A 19,563-nucleotide genomic window follows, 5' to 3' on the forward strand; every position below is an offset into this window, starting at 1 on the left:
TCTTGGGGGTGACTGTGGGGTGTCGGGTCTTGGGGGTGACTGTGGGGGCTTCGGGTCTCGGGGGTGACTGTGAGGGCATAGGTCTCGGGGGTGACTGTGGGGGTATCAGGTCTCGGGGGTGACTGTGGGGTGTCAGATCTCGGGGGTGGCTGTGGGGTGTCACTCCTCATGGTGACCATTCACTCCTGGCCTCCTCACCCGTCGGCTCATCTCATTCCACTTCTCTTTCTTCCTCAGCCCCTCTCTCTTGCTTCACTCCGAGTGCTTCTCCGAATTTGCCCTTCAGACATGTCCCCCTGGGGGAGGCCTTGCTTCTCTGCAAGGTTCCCAGCGAGGACGCCTGCTCCTGGGCTCCGTGGCCCTGGAGAGGTGAAGGGTGCCCTTGTGCCTTCCCTGCAAACAGTGCGCCCCAGGCTCACCACCCCAGGGCCAGTGACCTCCAGCTGAGGCTCCAAGGGGGCCGACGGCAGGCAGTCTCCACTTCGGCACACCTGGAGACCTGCCACAGTCGCAAAGGGGACCAGGTCCACCCTGTGCCCAGCGCCCCCAACCCGGCCCCATGCACTGGCCCCAGGCTGATGCAGGCATGTCCAGGAGCCAGGTCCTTGGCACCTGCTCTCGTGTCTCCTCCCTTCTCTACCCTCTCCCTGCCTCTTCCCTGCCTGTCATCCCCACTGGGTCAGGCCTCTCCTTGACCTTCCTGGGCACCTTCTGGTGATTCCGGGCTTTTCCTCAGTGGAAGGAACCTTCCCGAGTCCAGACCTGCTCTCTAGGTCACCACGTCTGGACCACGCAGGTGGTTCACGATCTGACACCCCTCTGTGCCCTCGCCCCTCCCAAAATTGGAGGGAAATCAGGACCATCCGTGACTTTTGGACCCTTCTCGGGGCCATGCCCTCCATGCAGGAATCACAGGAATGGGTTTCTATTCTCTCCCACTTGTGAGACACCCAGAGGGCCACAGGGATCAGTAAATTGCAGATAGAGGAGCAAACAACCTTCTGTGTCTTTGAACTTCCCCCAGATGAGGGCTAGACCACACAATAGGGTTGTAGGCTGGGAACTGTTCGCAAGAAGAGGACATTTACAAAGAGTCTAGTGGAGTGAGAAAAGCACCAGAGGAGGAGAGGTTTCTGCTCTGCTCTCTGCGGTGTGCCTCCTGTGTGACCCTAAGCATGTAGCTCACGTGTTCGGATTCACCTTCTTGGCTTTAGATAAGGGTATCTGATGAATCTGTTTCTAAAAACTTCTGCGAAACTCAGCATCTATGAAACCATTTAAAACTTGACAAAAAAAGATGTGAGACGGAAAAGGCAGATTCCATAGAGGAAGGGAGGGCACACCAGAGACTAAGACGAGAAACTACCCAGACAGTTGTGAGCAAGAGGCTCGGGCCGGAGGCTGGACGCAGGCCGGGGGGTGGGGTGGACAGGAAGAGAGAAGGCATGCAACATGAGAGTTTGCAGAAAACCCCAGGATCACTCAGGTAGAAGATGGACCAAGAAATCTTTTTAATTTTCTCCTGTTTAGAATAAAAGACACTGTCTCTGAAAAAAGATGGGGGCTTCAAAAAATGAAAGATCCGCAAGCATGACAAGTATAAAAAAACAAGAGAGACGGCAGTGCCGAGAACGTAAAAAGTAGGCACAAGATTCCAGCTGAAAGGGACGGTGTGACTGGTCCCAGTACCCCTGCTCCTGGTCCTAGACTGTCCTTTCCTCTGCCCTAGACAAACCTCCTCCCAAAGGCTCGCTGTGGTCAGCAGTTTGGGAAGTGGACTTGCTTTTAATTATGTAGCCTCTGTCTTTGCTCCCTCAAGAGGGGCTCTGTGCCGCCCATGGACAGAGCAATGAAACCGGCCCTGCCAGTCCCCACCATCCTTGCAGGGAGCCTGGCCACTCCCCTGCTGCTGGACGTGCCTGTGCTCCCATAGCAGTCACAGCCAGCTGCCCCACGGCATGTCCGCACCAAAGCCTGTGTCCACCCAGCAGGCGGCACTGCGTCTCAGGTGCCCGTGGGCTTGGGGGGTGGGCGTGGCCCGTGCATGCCTGCCTGGAGTGTCCCTGGCATGGTGACCCTCAGCCTCCTCCCTGAGTGCAACCCCACTGACTCTTGGCGTTGAGAAGATGGGCCTGGACGAGCTGCAGCCCCCTCCCTGCCCCCTCCTAGTCAAGGACCTTTGCCCACCGTCATTCCCCAGGGTCCACTTCTTACCGCTAAAGGCCAGCTGGATGTGGTCACCTGAGAGGTGCCACCAAATGCTGCCTCACCTGAGAGGCAGGGATGTGGGTGGGGCGCTATGAGGGCAGGAAAGGGCACTCCCCTCCATCCCCCTCCTGCTCCGTGGCCAGAGGGGGTCCCCTAGAGTCCCTAATGCCCGTCTTCCACCCCGTGTGAGTGGCGTGGCCGCCCTACTGCTCCGTGCAACCTCGGAAGGTGAGTACCCCCGGGCGGCCCTGCCCGCGTCCAGCCCCCAGGCCCAGCATGCCCGCCACAGGCACAGCGAGCGTGGCAGCCCCAGGACACAGGGACGGCTGGCTGGGGTCAGCGGCGGTTTCTCCAACAGTCACCTTTCTGTATGTTCTTTTTTGCATGGGTCCTCCGCCTCCAATTCCAATTCTGACCGCGGCCGCCGCAGCTCCGGCCTAGCCGCTCCCCTGCTGCTGGACGTGCATGTGCTCCCGCAGCAGTGCCCCAAGGACACGCCCCGTTATTGAGAGGGACGCCAGCACTGCTAGGTAGGTCGGCCGCCCTGGACAGGAGCCTGTCCCTGATGACCTGGGGCGCCGGGCAGCGGGCAGTGGCTCAGAGTGGCGCCTGGGGTCCGAGCCAGCACCCGGCCCGACGGGGAGGCCTGAGAGCAGAGATGCATGATTGGAGGATGCCGGAGAGCATGCAGCATGAACTGTGGGACTGCCGTTGCCGGCCCTGCCCACCCCCACGCTCCCCAAACCACCAGAGTGCACCCCGAGTGTCCCCCAGAGATGGGCCGAGGAGAGGGCCAGGCCCAGCCCAGCTCCATCCGTGGCCAGAGCCCCAGAGCCCTTATGCCCAGTGTTGACAGCCAGGACCTGGGCAGCGCCCTCCCTCCAAGGACATCCAGGGGCCTGAGTCGGGGGATGAGCAGCAGGCGGGTCTCACAACACTCGTTAAAGGTGACCCCAGGCTGATGCAGTTGTGTGGGCCTCTGAGTCAGAATTTAAACCCATGAGGACATGCCATTTACCAGCGGGTGGCAGGGTACGTGTGCCACCCAGCTGGGCTTTGCAGACTGCAGCTCTGCTGTGGTCAGTGAGTCACCGGGCATCACGGCTCTGGTGAAACCCGCCCCACAGGCCGCCACCCACACCCACCCACTGCCCCCCGACCACACTGGGCTGTGGGCAGTCAGCAGCCTGGGGGCCCCTGTAGCCGCAGCTTTAAATTTGATCTGCAAGACCACACTTTGCTCTTAGTAACCTGAGGTCTAACCCATTCCAAAACGCTATCTGAATCATCAAAATGAATGTTTTTGAAAAATTGTGTGAAGGGTACTACATTTTATGATTCTTTTTCATTGATTTGTTTGTGTCTGAGTGTATTCTAAAAAGAAAAGTGCTTGGAAGCAAAAGAAAAAGGTGATTTTGGTTCACAAGTCATGTATGAAAGCCAGGCTTTCTCCCCAAGTCTGCTAATATCAGGGCTCAAAATGTGTAGACATTCAGGATGTTGGAAGGCCAAGTGTGCAGGATAAAGGTCCTCACGTGACTCGGGAAGGGTGGAGAACCGGGGATGGGGAAAGTTGGGGTGCGTCCTGTGGACAGGCGCAGCTGGAAGCCCAGTCTACAAACGCCTCCCCCAGGCCTGGGAGGGAAGGGTGCCCACCTGCCCCCTCTGCAGGCCAGCAGGGGCCGTGCAGGTGGCATTACAGGGGCTGGGACCCCCGACCTCGCCGAGCCCCCCCGCCAAGGAAGTAGCCTTGGCATCCGGGCTTTATACCCACGCCCACGGTGTGTGTCTGCAGTTGTCCTGTGTCTTTTAACAGGAGGCAAGAAAAAGGACGAGGTGAGACAGGGGCCTCGAGGCGGGGCCAGGTCGGGTGGGAGGATGGGAAGGTTCCCAGTGAGAACCTAGGCAGGGGGCTAGGTGGGGCCTGGGCGGAGAAAGGTCGAAACTTGTCTCCTCCATACCAAATTCAAAAAAAGAGAAAATGACTGGCTGTCATGCAAACTAAACATTGATTCATAAGACCCTTGCTTTCCTCCAGTTTCAGGAAATAAGCCCAGGAAACTGGATGGAAGAGATGCCTGTTGCGTCTAAGTAACCTGGTTTCTTTCTGTTTGGGGAGAAGATTTCAAAGTCAGTCTGCGTCAGCTTTCTGTTTTGAAGCACCTTTATTTTGTACTCCTCTGCACTTCTTTATTGTTTCCCATTTATATGCCAGAAATTCAAAATTAAGAGATACATTTTGAGAACCATATCTCTTTAAGTCAAAAAAAGATGTTTTTGAGTTTTCACATAAATGTTTTTGAGTTGAACTTTTCATATAAATGGGACAGGTCTTTTACAGAGTTGACGTCAATCATTCCAATTACAGTTTACTATTATAGATGAGGCCTAATTTTGCATTTTCCTGATTTCATTTAAAATTGAGAGTATTTAAATTGAGAGTATTTTGTGTTTTACTTAACAAATGCCCCTGGTAGGATGAGTATGAAAGAAAGGGACAAAAACAGGCTTTCACAATGAGGGACACATGTGCACCCATGGCTGATTCATGTCGATGAATGGCAAAAACCACACGATGTTGTAAAGTAATTAGCCTCCAATTAAAATAAATAGATTTTTTTTTTTTTTTTTTTTAATGAAAAGGGCTGTCACAGAAGCATGCCACGAAATTCTTCCAAAGTCTCCCGGAACCTGAGTCTGACCTTTGGCCCTGTCATGGGTCCAGTGAGCGTTTCTCTGCTGGCTTTGCTGCTGCCGGCGGGGCCAAGGCCTGTCTGCAGTTTGACCTCACAGGGTGGCTCACTGGCAAGGTGAGGCCCAAGGACAGGTCAGACCTGCAGGCAGGGCTTTAGCCTTTACTTATAAGATTTTTAAAAATAAGTAACCGGTTTTATCAAGATGAGAGACCTGAGTATGCTGAGAACGCTGTCCCTGCGGACCAGCCCTGAGGAGGCAGGACAGCAGACGCTGGGCAGGCTGGCCACATGGACCGGCCCTGGGCAGGCTGGCCACACGGACTGGCCCTGGGGAGGCTGGCCACGCGGACCGGCCCTGAGGAGGCTGGCCACACGGACCGGCCCTGGGGAGGCAGGACAGCAGACACTGGGCAGGCTGGCCGCACGGCCTCGTGTGGCTCCTGCCACCCACCAGTGAGGGCACTTCCCTGGCCAGGGGCTGCAGAGAGACTAACCGGCTCTGGGTCCTCACCCACGTCACGTCCGGTGGCCTTGATCCCTGAGAACAAGCATCTGAGGCTGCGCTGGACACCTGCCTGGCCATCCACTGCCCCCGTCAAGGGGCCGATGAGACAGCTCCCTTCCTGAGCCCAGGATGGGTGGCTGCACAGACTCAGGGCCTGTCACCAACGGGGCCCTCCTGTCGCGAAGATGATGCCCTACTTTCAATGTCTCACTCAACAGAACTACTTATCAAGCCCTCGAATTTCTTTACAAAAGAGAGAGAGGATGCACAACAAATACAAAAGAAAGAGGGTGACGGGACACAGAGGAGACGCTTTAAAGATGTCCATCGGGATGATTAGGTGACATAGCACAGCTTCGGTCAACAGATTAAACCACTCCTATTCCCGCTACACCCTGCGTCAGGGTCCCGGTTTTGTAAACAGGAGGAAAATGACAGCAAGGGGTGACATGTCCTGCAGAGGATGAGTCAGAGGCAAGGTGAGGAGGTGGCCTCTGCCCCGTTTGTGATGCCCAGATCAGAGGCTTCTCCTGATACAGGCCGTGATGCGTGGAGAGGACCTCTCCTGCGCTGGTGGGGCTCCCGACCCGGGGAAGTGTGAGCTGCAGTGGCCCCTCTGGGGGCAGATGGTTGAGAGGAAGTCAGAGCACTTGGGCCTTACGCCTTAGACTCACAAAAGCCACAGAAACCTTTTCTGTCCCAGCTGAGAGAGGCTGGTTCTAGGAAATCCAGGAGTTTGTGAGTGGTCCTGAATTTTTTTTTTAGACTTGCCTGAATTTTGCAAAACATAAACGTGGTTTAAAGATTTTATTATGATTTTTCCATCTACCTTCTTAAATGTCTACACAGGACCAATTTATTCAGCCAGATAATAACATGAACTACCCCGAATTACTTTCTCTTGATATGGATTAAATCCCAAGGCAATTCAAGATCACAGATAAGGCAAAGGATCATGAATATTTTCGTTGGGAATAGACAGAGATTCTAAGATTACGGGTTCACTATTTCCTGTCTCAGAGTGTTTTTACCCATGGTACCTTTGGACTGGAGAGAAAAAAATGAAGAAGCTAGTATTTTATTTATCAGAAAGTTACAGCTCCAACCATGGGCCTGTAAAACAGACCTGGGGGAGTGTCAGTGACAACTGGCCGGACGCAGGGAAGACCGCTGGCTGGGGTGGCCTCACCCAGGTGCCGGAGCACCAGCCTCTGGGGAGTTTCCATGGAAACCCAGCCATGCTCTGCTGCCGTTTCCAAAGCTGACTCCATCCTCAGGGATGTGGGTGGTCCCACACGGCCTCCCTTCACGGAGGAGACGCGCCCCTCCCCAGAAGCCCATCGAGCTTCTGTGCGTTGATTGTGCAGCAGCCTGAGCTGCTGCCGGAGCTGATCCACTGAGAAGCAGAGACCCCTTTTGTTATACGAATGGCCGCTTCCTCATTCACCAACTTCAGAAAACAGTGTATTTTTAAACACTGGGGCATATTAAAGCGAGGAAATCTGTATGCAAATCTCAGAGTTTGTAAAAGCCTTAAAGTCTTGAGCAGTAACACGAAAATGAGCTCCACAGCGCTGTTAAAGAATCATGAGTCCCCATCCTGGACTGTCTCCTGCGGTTCAGAAGCACTCCCTAAAGAAGAAAACGCCAAACCACCGCCCTGCAGAGAACCCGGGCAAAAAGATGGTTAAGATAATAAAATTGTGTTGTTTCTTTTCCAATACAAAATAAAACAAGAAGAGCATAAAGGGCGGGCTCCTTCTGGGATGGATGACCATGAGTGTGAATTCCCAGCCCCCACCGCCCGTCTTCTTCCCCCAGGTGAGGGTGTGACTGCGGAGGGCTTAGCTTCTCCACACTCGCGCAGCCAACAAGCAGCAGGCCAGGTACTGGATCTCATCTACCTAACTTGAAACCCTGAAAATAAAACAACAAACCTTTCCAGAAAGCCAGGCCGCTTTCTGGAAATGTTTTTTTCTTTCTTGCCACTGTGAAAGCTCTGAAACGACCAAGGCAACATTTTCTTTGTTTTCATGGTGACAAAGGGTGTTTTGAACACGTCTTTTTCTTCAAATGACACTTTCATAAATGGTTTAAACGCACAAAAACTACTCCCAAATCCTCTTGTCTTTTTTATAATTAGTAAAGATCTTGCTTTCATTTGCACAGTCTTGGTCGTGACGCCTCAATTAAACCAGAACAGCGTGTGTCAACCTCCTCTTACCTCTACCAAAAAAAGTCATTAAAAATTTCTACTCGTGTTTAACTGAATATATTTTAAATAAATTTGCACTGGGAGCTGAAATTAGGAAGAGTTGAAGGGTTTCTTTGCCCACAAAGCAAGGCCACGAGTGCATGACTGGCTGGTGGGAAACGTTTCTGTTTCTTGATACATTTTCAAAACACAGACGTGCCTGGAGAGTTGCTTTTCTTAGAATGATTTTTATTGCTTCAAAATTTCCTCCCTCTGGGGTTGAGGGGGGGTCTCTCCACATGAGGTGCCATTTGGGAGATCAGCTAGTTAAATTCAGTCACTCATGTTATTGACCGAATAGTCTTGTGATCAGACTTGAAGTTCATGAACAGCTGTTACTTTGGCGACAGTCAGGTCTACAGTCTGATCCGGGTGTTTTTTTCTGATGAAAGGACAGCATCCTTCGGCCTCCGACTCCAGTTTTTACACCCTGACTCTGCTTACACACGTCGACGACTTGTCCTCAGTGTTTGCCTTCCCCTACAGTGCAGGCGGTAAATTAAACTTTCGTCCTTCAGAGGACACACCAGCCCTATGCTTGAGGTTGGTGACCGTGGTCCTTTCCTCAGGACTAGATGAGAATTAGGCAGTTCCTAACATCAACAACAGACTGGACGTCTAAGTGTCCAGATATGACATTCGCACCCCTGGACTCAGCCCAGGTCTGTGTGGGCCCATCACACACACCCTGACAGGCTCACCGACCTTGAGAAAGTCTGTCTGTGAGCAAGTAATTTGCTGGCCTTGGCCCAACAGCCAATACCCAGGTGGCTTTCAGAGTGGAGAGCAAGCTGAAATCACCTAGAAAGCATTTACACTTATTGACTGTTTTATATTTGTGATCTGTGTCCCTGCCAGGAATTCAGAGGCTCACTGAGTATGGATGTTGGCACAGGCCCCCCTCCAAGAGCCCCTCCTGGGCAGTAACACTGTTCTCATTTCACCCTTGCTTCTTGAGAGCTGACATTTCATAAAAGAAAAGACGTGTTTTCCTCTTTTGTCCTTCCTTCTCGCCCTCCTGGCGGGCGCAAGCGCAGCTGAAGTTGCTGGGGCAAGCGTCTTTGCAGGACCGCTGGTTCCCGTGATGGTGGACTCAAGGCAGTCCACAGAGGCAGGACTCAGGAAACTCTCTTCACACACAGCGTCTGCCACGAGCGCAGCTCTGATGTGGCACAGAGACTGCAGGGAGCTCCCGGGAAGGTTTAAACACGGGCCCCCTAAGCGTCCGGACCCCTCTCATCATCTCAGTTGACTTGACCTGCGGACCAAGAGACCTCGGTGTCAAAGCAGAGCTCCCTGAGTGCCCACAGAGGGTCTGAGAGACCCCTGGCCTACTCCCTGGCCTGGCACAGGGGTGCCTGCACCAGGCTCTGCAGTGGATCGGGGGCAGGGCTGGGAGGGTCGGCGTGGCCGGGCCCTGTAACGTGTTCTGAGTTTAGACACAGACCAGTCCCGGGCCAGCGTGAGTGCCTGTTCATGTAAAAATTCTCACATCGTGCGTGCAAGGTCTGGCAACTCACCAGCTGTGCCCGGCCCCCTGAGCTTGAACAAGAGACGGGGCGGGCACGTGGGGTGTGTGGAGCAAGGAAAACTGCAGGCTGAATATCTGGGGACCAAGTGCTGCCCCGAGACCCCCAGCCCCGGGGGCGCCGCCATGCGCGGGGGGGAGGGGTCCGGCCAAGCCCGGAGGAGACGGGCATGGGGCTGCTCCATGCGCCCGGGGGGCCCTCCAGCTCTGCCCCGCCTCCTTCACCGAGGGAGGCTCAGCATCCAAAAGCCTTGGAAACTAGATGAATAAGGAAGCTACTTGTTCAGGAGATTGATGCCTTTCCAGTGAACCCCCGTGTGTGTCTGTGATTGCAGGTGCCCCACGCCTGGCTGCGACGGCTCCGGGCACATCACCGGCAACTACGCTTCCCATCGAAGGTATGTGCCTCGGGCTCGAGACCTTCCCCCCATGCCCCTCCCCCAAGCCCTCTCAACTCAGGCTTCACACGTGTTCAGGTGGCTCCACCGGGGAACTGAGGGTCTAGAGACCCTTGACCACAAAGCAGGCTGACCCCAGCCAAGGCGCCCTCACTCAGAACACCAGCTCTCGGGCCCACAGGCCCCTCGATGCCCCCGCCCCCAGCCCCCCCCTGCAATGGTGCCACCAGCTCCATCTGCAGGAATCCTTTCTCAAGTCATGCAGGAGCACGCCCTTCTAAATTGACAAAGGATGAGAAGGAGAGCCAGGATATTATAAGCTCCCTGAGAACAGCCACTGAGAGGCAAGCTTGCTAATCCCACTGAGAGCTGATCTCCTAAATATTGAGATTAGAGCCACAAAGCTGTTTGGTTATTATAAGCAGGGATCAGCAGAGCTGAGCACACAGAAATGCTTGACCTCACAAATCCGGGCCCGCCGGTCCCCGAGGGCAGGGACTTCTAAGGGCAGCATGGCGATTCCTTCGTCCAAAACGAGGAGGGCTCCAGGCCGGCTCGCACCCACTAAACAGTTTATGAACCTCCGTTCCACACCAGGAGCCTCCCAGGTGGCCGGGTAAAGAGTCTGCCTGCAATGCAAGAGACACAGGTTTGATCCCTGGGTCAGGAAGATCCTCTGCAGAAGGAAATGGCCACCCACTGCAGTATTCTTGCCTGGAGAATCCCATGGACGGAGGAGCCTGGAGGGCTGCAGTTCGTGGGGTCCCAAAGAGTCAGATATGACCTGGCAGCTAAACCATGACCGCAGCAGTTCTACAGCAGGCCCTGCGTTAGGAGGTCAGGAGCGCAGGGACGGAGCCTTTCGCTACAAGGTCTGTGCAAAGAAGGTGTAGACCCTGAGGCCCAGAGCAAGAATGCCTCGTCAAGTGCAGTCAGGATCAGCAAGCCAGGGCAGGACAAGAGCCGGTGTGAACGGAGACCCTTGTAACACAGAGTCTCCCACAAAGGGTGCAGAGCTGCCTCTAACAGACAAACAGGTAACGACAGCTGTCAGCCTGCCTTTCTCTAAGGTCAGATCATAGACTGGGCAGCAGATGAGCCCTTCAGTTTCCCCGACAAAACACTGAAGGGAAAGGACAAAGGAGAGACAGGGAGGGAGGAGTCAGGAGAGCTGGGGGTCACCCCGGGGCCCGTCGGCCGCCAACCAGCAGAGTGGGCCGTGGGGGGCGGGCTGGGGCCATGCCGTGTGGTCCCGGGGCTCCGGTCAGGGCCGCCCCCCGCTGGCTGGCTGGGCTTGGCTCAGGACACAGCTCGACAGGGAGGCTCTCTCCTCGTTAAGGTCCTGCTGCAAGTTGCACGCCTCTGTGTCCACTTCCCATCCGTTCGGGAGCATCCTTTAAACAGCACGGGTCTGGGGACGCAGGGGTTAGCAAGCCCCACTAAGAGAACCAGATGGTGGCCGGACTCTTCACACTCGCTCGACGGAAACACCTGAGCCTCTGTCTGGGGCCGCCCGCCTGGCACTGTGGCCGTCTGCGGGCTGACCCTCCTTTGCCCCGGGACTGCCCCATACATTGTCAGCTGTTGGGGGGCAGCGCCAGCCCACCCGTTCGTTGCCGTGGCACCCCCTCCCCATTCCTGACAACCGGGCGTCTCCAAACACACCTGATGTTCCCGGGGCCACTGCCACGCACCTCGGGGTCCAGAGGAGTCTCGCCAGGTCATCTTGCCAGTTTTACCAGGCCACCCAGAGCCAGCTGCTGTATCGTGAATGCAGAGCAGAGTGAATACCTCCAGAAGGGCTCCCTGCAGTAGCATCACTGCTTTAGGGAAACGGAAATTAAACGAGATCAAGCTCAAGCTCAGGTTACGAGTCTAAGCCGAGCGCATCCTGTGCTGCTCTTGGTTTCGTGTCAGATATATCTCAGTCCTCACACGGCCGCAGCTCCCAGTGCCGAGCAACGCCTGCAAACCGGAAGCAAACGTCTCCTGGCCATTTCACGTCCACCTGTCTGTTTTCCTACTTTCTTTCTTTTTGGTTTGGCATGACGTAAATTTATTCAATTTAATTTTAAATGTGTATGCACTCACTTACATTTTAGAACAGGGTGTATGTGAGTATAGTGTAAACTTGTGAGTAAAATGTAATTAAAGCTTGACTTGAAGCCCTTCTCTAGGGCTGGAGTTAACAGTACCAGGATTAGTCCACAGAGCTGAGAAGTAAACTTGACTTGGTTTTCAGCGGGCTTTCGAGCTAGACACAGCCCTGCGGGGTGGCATGTTCCACAGCATTGTTCATCTGAGAAATACGCTCCGTGCGTGCAAGTCAGCGTGGGCTCAAGCCGCTGGCTGAGGAGGGGCCTGCACGACACGTCCTGTGCACACTGGGCGCCAGAGAGGAAAAGAGGCCCAGCGACCCTTGAAGGTCACAAGTACACGTAGAAACACGCCTTTCGGGGCGTCCCTGGGGGCTCAGCTGGTAAGAATCTGCCTGCAATGCGGGAGACCTGGGTTCAATCCCTGGGTTGGGAAGATCCCCCGGAGAAGGGAAAGGCTACGTGCTCCAGTATTCTGGCCTGGAGAATTCCACGGGCTGTATAGTCCATGGGGTCGCAGAGTCGGACACACCCGAGCGACTGTCCTGTCCCGGGCACGTGAGGTGGTGTTCCCTACTTGCAAACCTCAGGGAAGTTCCTCCCAGGGAGCAGACCCTCACTCAGCCTTATTCTGAATCCTGCCAAGATTCCAGCCCGTCACAGGCACCTCAGAGATAGGGTGGAGTCGGTGGATCCGGGCCACGGACTCGAACGCTGTAAACACACTAACCATCATCTGAGCCTTCAGCGAGCTGCAGTTATCTCGTAATCGCAATATCAGAGGTCACAGGTCAGCACAACAGATGTAACAATATTGCAAGACTTTTTAAGTACGACACAGAGGCGTGGAGTGAGAGGTGCTGTTGGCAAAAGAGTGACTGCAGCCTTCAAACTGTGAAACACACAAGGTCCGCAGAGCACTCCGCAAAGAGGGGTGTGTGCCCCTCCCTGGGCTCCAGGGAGGGGAGGACTGGCCCTCGGGCCCCCCAGCGCCCCCACCAGAGGCAGGGCCATCTGCTTTCGGACATCACCTCTCCCCGGGGCTGTGTCCTGGACGCTGCCCCAGGAACCAGGAAACGTGCCCCGCCGCCATCCTCAGAGCACCCTGAGCAGCGGGAGGTTCGTTTCTGTCTCTGCTGAAGGAAACAGGCTCTGAGTACTTAGCTGTCAGAAGCAGGACTTGGCCGAGAGGCCACCACCAATGTCCCGGCTGGTCGTGGACAGACTGCCCCGGGATGGCCCGAGACGCTCCCTCGGGGAAAGGCAGGCCCGCCCTCCCGCCGAACACAGGCTGTGACTTGCCTGCGCTCTTGCTGCGGTTGGGATGGTGGTGGGGTTTGCTGTCTCTCCTGCACTTCTGAAGCGTCCTTAAGCTCACTGTAATCAATAGTATTGACCATCTCTGCTGCTGCTGCTGCTGCTAAGTCACTTCGGTCGTGTCCGACTCTGTGTGACCCCCTAGACGGCAGCCCACCAGGCTCCCCCGTCCCTGGGATTCTCCAGGCAAGAACACTGGAGTGGGTTGCCATTTCCTTCTCCAATGCATGAAAGTGAAAAGTGAAGGTGAAGTCGCTCAGTCGTGTCTGACTCTTCACAACCCCATGGGCTGCAGCCCACCAGGCTCCTGCGTCCATGGGATTTTCCAGGCAAGAGCACTGGAGTGGGCTGCCATCGCCTTCTCCGACCATCTCTGATGTCCTATCAAGAAAACACAGCCCAGAGTCAGAAGCTCTGTCCCCTCTGACATCGGCGGAGAGACCTCGCTCCGCGGACGGAGGCGCTTAGGCCGTGTCCCAAGCGTCTGGTCTCCAAACCACAGCCATGACAGCCCTTTCTTCAGCTCTCCCGCAAACGCGCTGTTTCCAGTCACCGCCTTCTTTCCCGGACCCTGCTCCAGGCTGGCTCCTTTCGGCCGTCTCCAGACACGCCGGCACAGCAACGTCTCTGGGAGGTCCTCCCCGGCGGGCTCCCCAGGCCTCCCCGACGCCACCCCCCCCCCACCCAGGACGGCAGTCCTGTGGCCCGGAGCATGCGCAGCGGGAGGTCCTGAGTCCCCGAGACCCTCCCACCTGGGCAGCGGCACCCCCGCGGGCTCCAGGCTCTCCACCAGGACGACGCCACAGGAACCCGTCCCGGGACCCTCCCGTCTGTGCCGAGAGCACTTCCGTGAACCGCTGCACCCTCCTGCAGGGCTGCTCTGACCCTCGGGGCGTGAACACAGGGCACAGGGGCGCCGCACCCCGCGAGGTCTGGTCCTGGTTCCCAGGCACCTGCGCTCCGCTCTTTCACAATAAGGATACGACCTGCCCTCCCTGGGGACTGGGGCAGCACAGGGCCGAGATGCGCCACTTGGTCCCCTGAGCTCGGGGAGACCAAGCTAGAGCCCCACGTCCTCCCTGCCCCGAGGTGGACGTGTCCCCCTGTCCCGGGGAGGCCAGGGGACCAGCCTGAGGAAGCGCAGACGCCAGCAGGGAGGAGAGCCCCCTTCCAGGCTCCCCAGTACCAGCACAGATGAGGACCGGCAGCCTTCTGGGGGGGCACTGGCCCCATCCAGAGGCTCTCAACGGGCCACAAAGCTCTACACGCAGGCGGCCACAGGCACAGCTTCTCAAGGGCAAGGGCCGGCATGCGGGACCATCACTCGGACACAGCAGCACCCCTTCCTACCCAGAGGCTGGCCTCGCTGAGCCTGGCAGAGCCTGGGAGAAACTTGCCAAGCCTGGGAGAGCCTGGGAGAGCTGGCTGTGGACTCTCCCGCCCTGGACACGATGCCAAGATTCCAGACCAGACCCTGCGTCAGAGCCAAGTTTTCCTCGGAGTCGGAGTCAGGTCCAGACTGAGCTCCCTGAGGCACCACTTGCTCTCCTTTGGCTCTGTTCCAATTTCTCTTCACTCCCAGCCCCGTCTCGGTGGGTGGGGGCCCAGAGCCACACCTCCCCCTGAAGTTCAGGGTGGAGGAGGGAAGGCAGGAACAAGAGGGAGGCAGGCAGGACGGCCAACACCGGTCAGCCGCAGGGCACAGGTCTGGGCTCCAGACCGACCTCTGCTGGGAGGCGCGGCTTCCCAGAGAGGAGCCAGGCAGCTGCACAAGTGTGGGACACCACTAGAGAGACGGAAGTGATGGGGCGAGGGGCTGAGGACCAGCGTGCTCTGGGGAAGCAGCCCCAACAAAGTCAGGAAGAGGGTCAGAGCGGCACACCCGCCCAGACCCCGCCGGGCCCCGCCGCTGGCCCCCTGGGCGGCTCCAGAGACCGCCCAGGGCCCGGTTCTCTGGTTCCTTACAAAGATTCCCTGTCATCCTATATAATTTCACACCGAATATCCTGGTATTCGCTACCGCTGAACAGGAAAGAAAATCATACAGACATTCCAGCTGGAAAATTTCCTTTAGATAATTGGAGCTGTTAGTTCTCCAAATTGCAAAATTAAATAAAATCAACTTGGTCAGATTGCACTGCGTCTTCCGAAGGTGCCAAGGGAAGTTGTACGTCAGGTAAACGGGGCCGGAAGGCAGGCGCACACCCCTCCCAGGTTGGGGGGCTCTGTGATGCGTCTGCAGGCACGGCTGCAGGAAGGAAGAGGGGCCTGTGTGTCTCCGCACTGTAGCACCTCTGTGCCGAGAACACCCCGCCACCGCAAGCCAGTCCCGCCTCTCCTGGGACTCCGGACAGCACAGGGGCCAGCTCCCCCCACCAGGCTCTGGGTGCCCTTCTGGGGGACCTGCAGTGTCTGAAGGCCCCAAGGGGCTCCTGCGCCCGAATGGGCCCTCCCCCAGGACTTTGTCTTCATGCCAAGAAGCACCAGTTTCTGCAGGAAATTGGGTCAAAGCACCATCAACGGTGAAAGGAGCTCGAGGGTAAAGGTGCAGGACAGCTTCTGAAGTCACCTGTCTCCTTAGCCTTTCAGGTTGCCCGAGAGCCAAGAAGAGCGGCATCAGGATAGCACAGAGCAAAGAGGACAAGGAGGACCAGGAGCCCATCAGGTGCGCGAGCCGGGGGGCTGGGCGGGGCGGGGGCGGGGTGGGGCGGGGGCAGGGGGCGGGGAGGGGGCGGGGCGGGGGCAGGTCAGGCTCGGCGCGCTGGACTAGGGCGAGGTCGCAGCTTGAGAGCAGAACCACGCAGACCCGCACTCGGCCAGAAGCACCCTCCGAGTGACAGTCGAGGTGACAGCCGAATGTCCATCCATCTGGGGTGTAACAACCAGTTACAAGGAACGTCCCTCTACCCTCGCTGGGAGAGAGAGTTAATTTCCTGGGCGTATTTGCATACATACCGAGCGTATTTACATACCCTGTCAGATTCATGAGAGCCTATGAAGTTATTAACCACAACACCCAGCATACGGCTGAGTCTCCCGCTGGTGCAAGTCATTCCGCTGCCGGTCCTCTACTTCTTGCTAAGGAGGAGGGAGACCATCGTGGGTAGAAGGCCAGCCCCCCACCCTCTCCCTGCAGGCTATGGCCCTGAACCTCTTCCCAGTGAGCCTCAAAAACCTGTGACACAAATCCAATGCCGCTTTCCTGAAATTTTAATCTCATTCAATGTCTTTGGAGAAAAGTTTTGATGAAAACAAAAAAATTAAAATAAGCACGTGCCTGTGGTTTGGCTGTAAGTCCTCGGCGCTTTGCCATAACCTGTGACAGAGAGGTTTCAGAAGCACTGCTTGATTAGCCTGTTGCTGAACTTTAGCTCCTGTTGGTGAGCTTCCCATTTATTACAAAAATAAATAAGTGCCCCTGGAGTACCTTGTAACTAAACCACCTCTGCTCCTCACACCCCTGTCTGGCTGGAAGGGAATCCTGTGGTCTAGAAAACACGGCCAATAGGTGTTCTCCCGCTTCTGAGAAGAACACGGGTTTATAATATAATCTTTAAAAAATAATCCCAAAGTCAGTTTCCCATTGTTGCACATCTCCTGCTGGAGGCTGAGACCCTGTCTCAAAGCGGTGCCCCTCAGACAGACACCCGCACCCCAGCTGCTCCAACAAACGAGTTCTTTTCCTCGCGCGGTGTGGGCATCCCTCCCCAAGCCGGGACGCTCTGCTCCAGGGAAGCTTCTTGCGCCTTCCCTGGGTCAGTTTCCCGGAGCGTGAACCACCTCACGGCTCCACTAGGTGGTGCCTTTGAGTGGTCTTGCTTTGTTTTAATCCCACTGGAACCGGAGAAGATGCTGGGTTTTCCTTCGTGTCAGTTTACTTTGACTTGGCTGCGGGGCCACCGGGCACCCGGGGGCGAGACAGTCACGTGCCCCCTCTGCCCCCAGGTGCCCGGTGCCCGGGTGCGATGGCCAGGGCCACATCACCGGCAAGTACGCCTCGCACCGCAGCGCGTCCGGGTGTCCGCTGGCGGCCAAGAGGCAGAAGGACGGCTACCTCAACGGCTCCCAGTTCTCCTGGAAGGCGGCCAAGACGGAGGGCATGTCCTGCCCCACGCCCGGCTGCGACGGCTCGGGGCACGTCAGCGGCAGCTTCCTCACCCACCGCAGGTGAGTGCGCCTGCCCCCCTGCGTGCCAGCCTGGGGGAGAGAGGACTGAGAACCCACACCAGCTCACAGCGAGCCGAGGCGCGGGGAGGAAGCAGCAACCTTAGACGCGTTTTGCAGAGCACACACTCACCACCCACATCAGGGTATACGGAGAGGCTTCCCAATGCCTTTGATTGGGATCCACAGAAACAGGCTGTCATTTTAAACACGCACACACACTCACGAGAGTATCTGTGGGTTTAATTATTCGTTTTGGCTGAATATGGCAAACAGGTCTCACTCAAGGACAAGGTGGCACGTGGTTACAGGAGCCTCATCAGATACATCAGAAAACCTCCAAAAAAACCAATCACCCCCCCCACTGATTATTATTTGCTTAATTTTAAAATATCTGTATATACAATTACACCGACTCAGAAGAAGAGGCAAGTGGCCCCCATGGGCATCAGGAAGAATGACTGGTGCAGACACATCTCAGCCACCCCCAGCTTTCTGGGAGCCACGCGGGAGACACAGCACCTCACGCATGACATAAACCCACGGGGCCTCATGAGCCCTCTAACCTCAAACCCCGGCACCTCGCCTCCACCTGCAAAACCACATCAAACACAGAATAAGCCAAAAGGAAAGACATATGGCAATGAGCCTTAACGTTCTTTAGGAAGTTTGGTTTTTATTGTCAAGAAGTTCCTGCTCAGGTAGAAACTCAGGGCCTAAAAGAGACAGATAAGTGTCTTTCCCTGACCCTCCCCAGGGCGGGGTGGGGGGTCCCCACATCTCCCTTCAGAAAGCGCCCGTGACCAGAGAGGCTTGCATCCAAAGACGCAGAGGCCCCCAGCCCACAGCACACACCGGCTTCCTCCTTTGGGTAGAAACAGACCACAGTGCTCCATGGCTGTGTGCATGGGGTGGGGCCAGCGCGGCACCCGGACACCCGGGCCAAACGTCTCACTCTGCTCAGAGCCACCCCCTCTTCCCAGCAGGAGGGCTTGGCCTGCACCCCCAAACTCCACTGTAGACGGGGTGTTACTCGAGAGAACTGCCTCTGCTGACATCTGTGCATCCTTGTGCCAGGGCGTCTTCAGGACACAGTTCCAGGGGCAGAAATGCTAGTTTTCACATGTTGACAGGAAGTGCCAGAATGCCCTCCAAAAAGTGCCAAAATGCCCCCCAAAAGTGCCAGAATGTCCCCAAAAAGTGCCTGCTTCCTTCAGTATCTGGCAATCAAAAACATAAAAAAAAATGTTTTTTAATCCTGCCTACCTGATCTGTGGATAAGGGTCACAGATAGGCCATAATCAGACACAGATGAGAGCAAGCTCCACTTCTCTGATGACATAAGCACTGGGGTACCTGGAGAAGGGCATGGCAACCCACTTCAGTGTTCCTGCCTGGAGGATCCCATGGACAGAGGAGCCTGGCGGGCTATAGTCCGTGGGGTGGCGAAGAGTTGGACACGACTGAGCGACTTAACTGACGCACACACTCTCGAGTACCAGAAACACCACCAGAGGACAGACATGAATGTAACTGCTCCTCGTGCCGTTTCCAAGCCGCTGACTGGACTGTTGCCCGAGAATCGGAAGAGTGACTTTCATGGGGAGCCAGCCAGCAGCGTGCACCCCCCACAGGCTGGTCACTGAGTGCCCCCTTGGGGCCTGTGGGGCGGACCCGGGCCCCAGACTCAGGCGCTCCCACCAGGCGGGACCCTGGGCCCCTCCGTGCACCCCCGACACCTGCTTACCCTCCGGCTTGACACTCAGGTGGCCCGGACCCAGCAATCGCATAAAGACGCCCAGGCTTTCCTGGTCTCTAGCCTTCCCCGTCTCTTTTCCCCTAACCGACACTCCTCCGCACGGTTTCTGCCCAGGAGGGGGCTTTGATTCAAAGGCACCCCTGTCTTGGAGCGGGAGGGAACCTTGGGGCAGGTCTAGTGAAGACAGACCCGTGACTGTGCTTCCGCAGAATCTCTCCATCCAGAATCCCCGTGATGCACCCTCGGGTCTGCAGACAGCTCACCCAGGGTGCCGAGGGGGTGCCAGGAGGAGACCCTGAGTCCAGGGCAGGAACCATCAGCTCACCCCATCTAGCACAGGGGGCAGAGCTGTGGTCCCGGCGGCTCCACAGTAAGACTGAGCCGGGAGGCGGAGCCACTGTGGGCGGAGCCTGTGTGGGCAGAGCCTCAGTTCGGAGGCTGCTCCACGGTGGGAGGGGCCCTGCTTGTGGTGAGCGGGGCATCAGGGGGCGGAGCCTCAGTATCAGAGGAGCCTCAGTATCAGAGGCCCCTCCACGGCGGGCGGGGCCCTGATTGTGGTGGGCGGGGCCTCAGGGGCGGAGCCTCAGTATCAGAGGCCCCTCCGCGGCGGGCGGGGCCCTGATTGTGGTGGGCGGGGC

The 19,563-nt window shown here is 56.6% G+C and overlaps 1 protein-coding gene across 10 annotated transcripts in view; it reads left to right on the forward strand.

Moving 5' to 3' along the window:
• Positions 1-19,563, forward strand: part of MYT1L (myelin transcription factor 1 like) — a 345,839-nt gene that overhangs the window by 301,573 nt on the left and 24,703 nt on the right. For all 10 annotated transcript variants that reach the window (XM_040241473.1, XM_040241513.1, XM_040241496.1 and 7 more), the window contains 3 exons: positions 9,527-9,589; positions 15,584-15,667; positions 16,948-17,169. In XM_040241473.1, coding sequence (XP_040097407.1) covers positions 9,527-9,589; positions 15,584-15,667; positions 16,948-17,169 — 369 coding nt within the window. The remainder of the gene's footprint in view (positions 1-9,526; positions 9,590-15,583; positions 15,668-16,947; positions 17,170-19,563) is intronic.

Source organism: Oryx dammah, unplaced genomic scaffold (genome assembly GCF_014754425.2).
Source record: "Oryx dammah isolate SB20612 unplaced genomic scaffold, SCBI_Odam_1.1 HiC_scaffold_1, whole genome shotgun sequence".
In the NCBI taxonomy this organism is placed as follows: Eukaryota; Metazoa; Chordata; class Mammalia; order Artiodactyla; family Bovidae; genus Oryx; species Oryx dammah.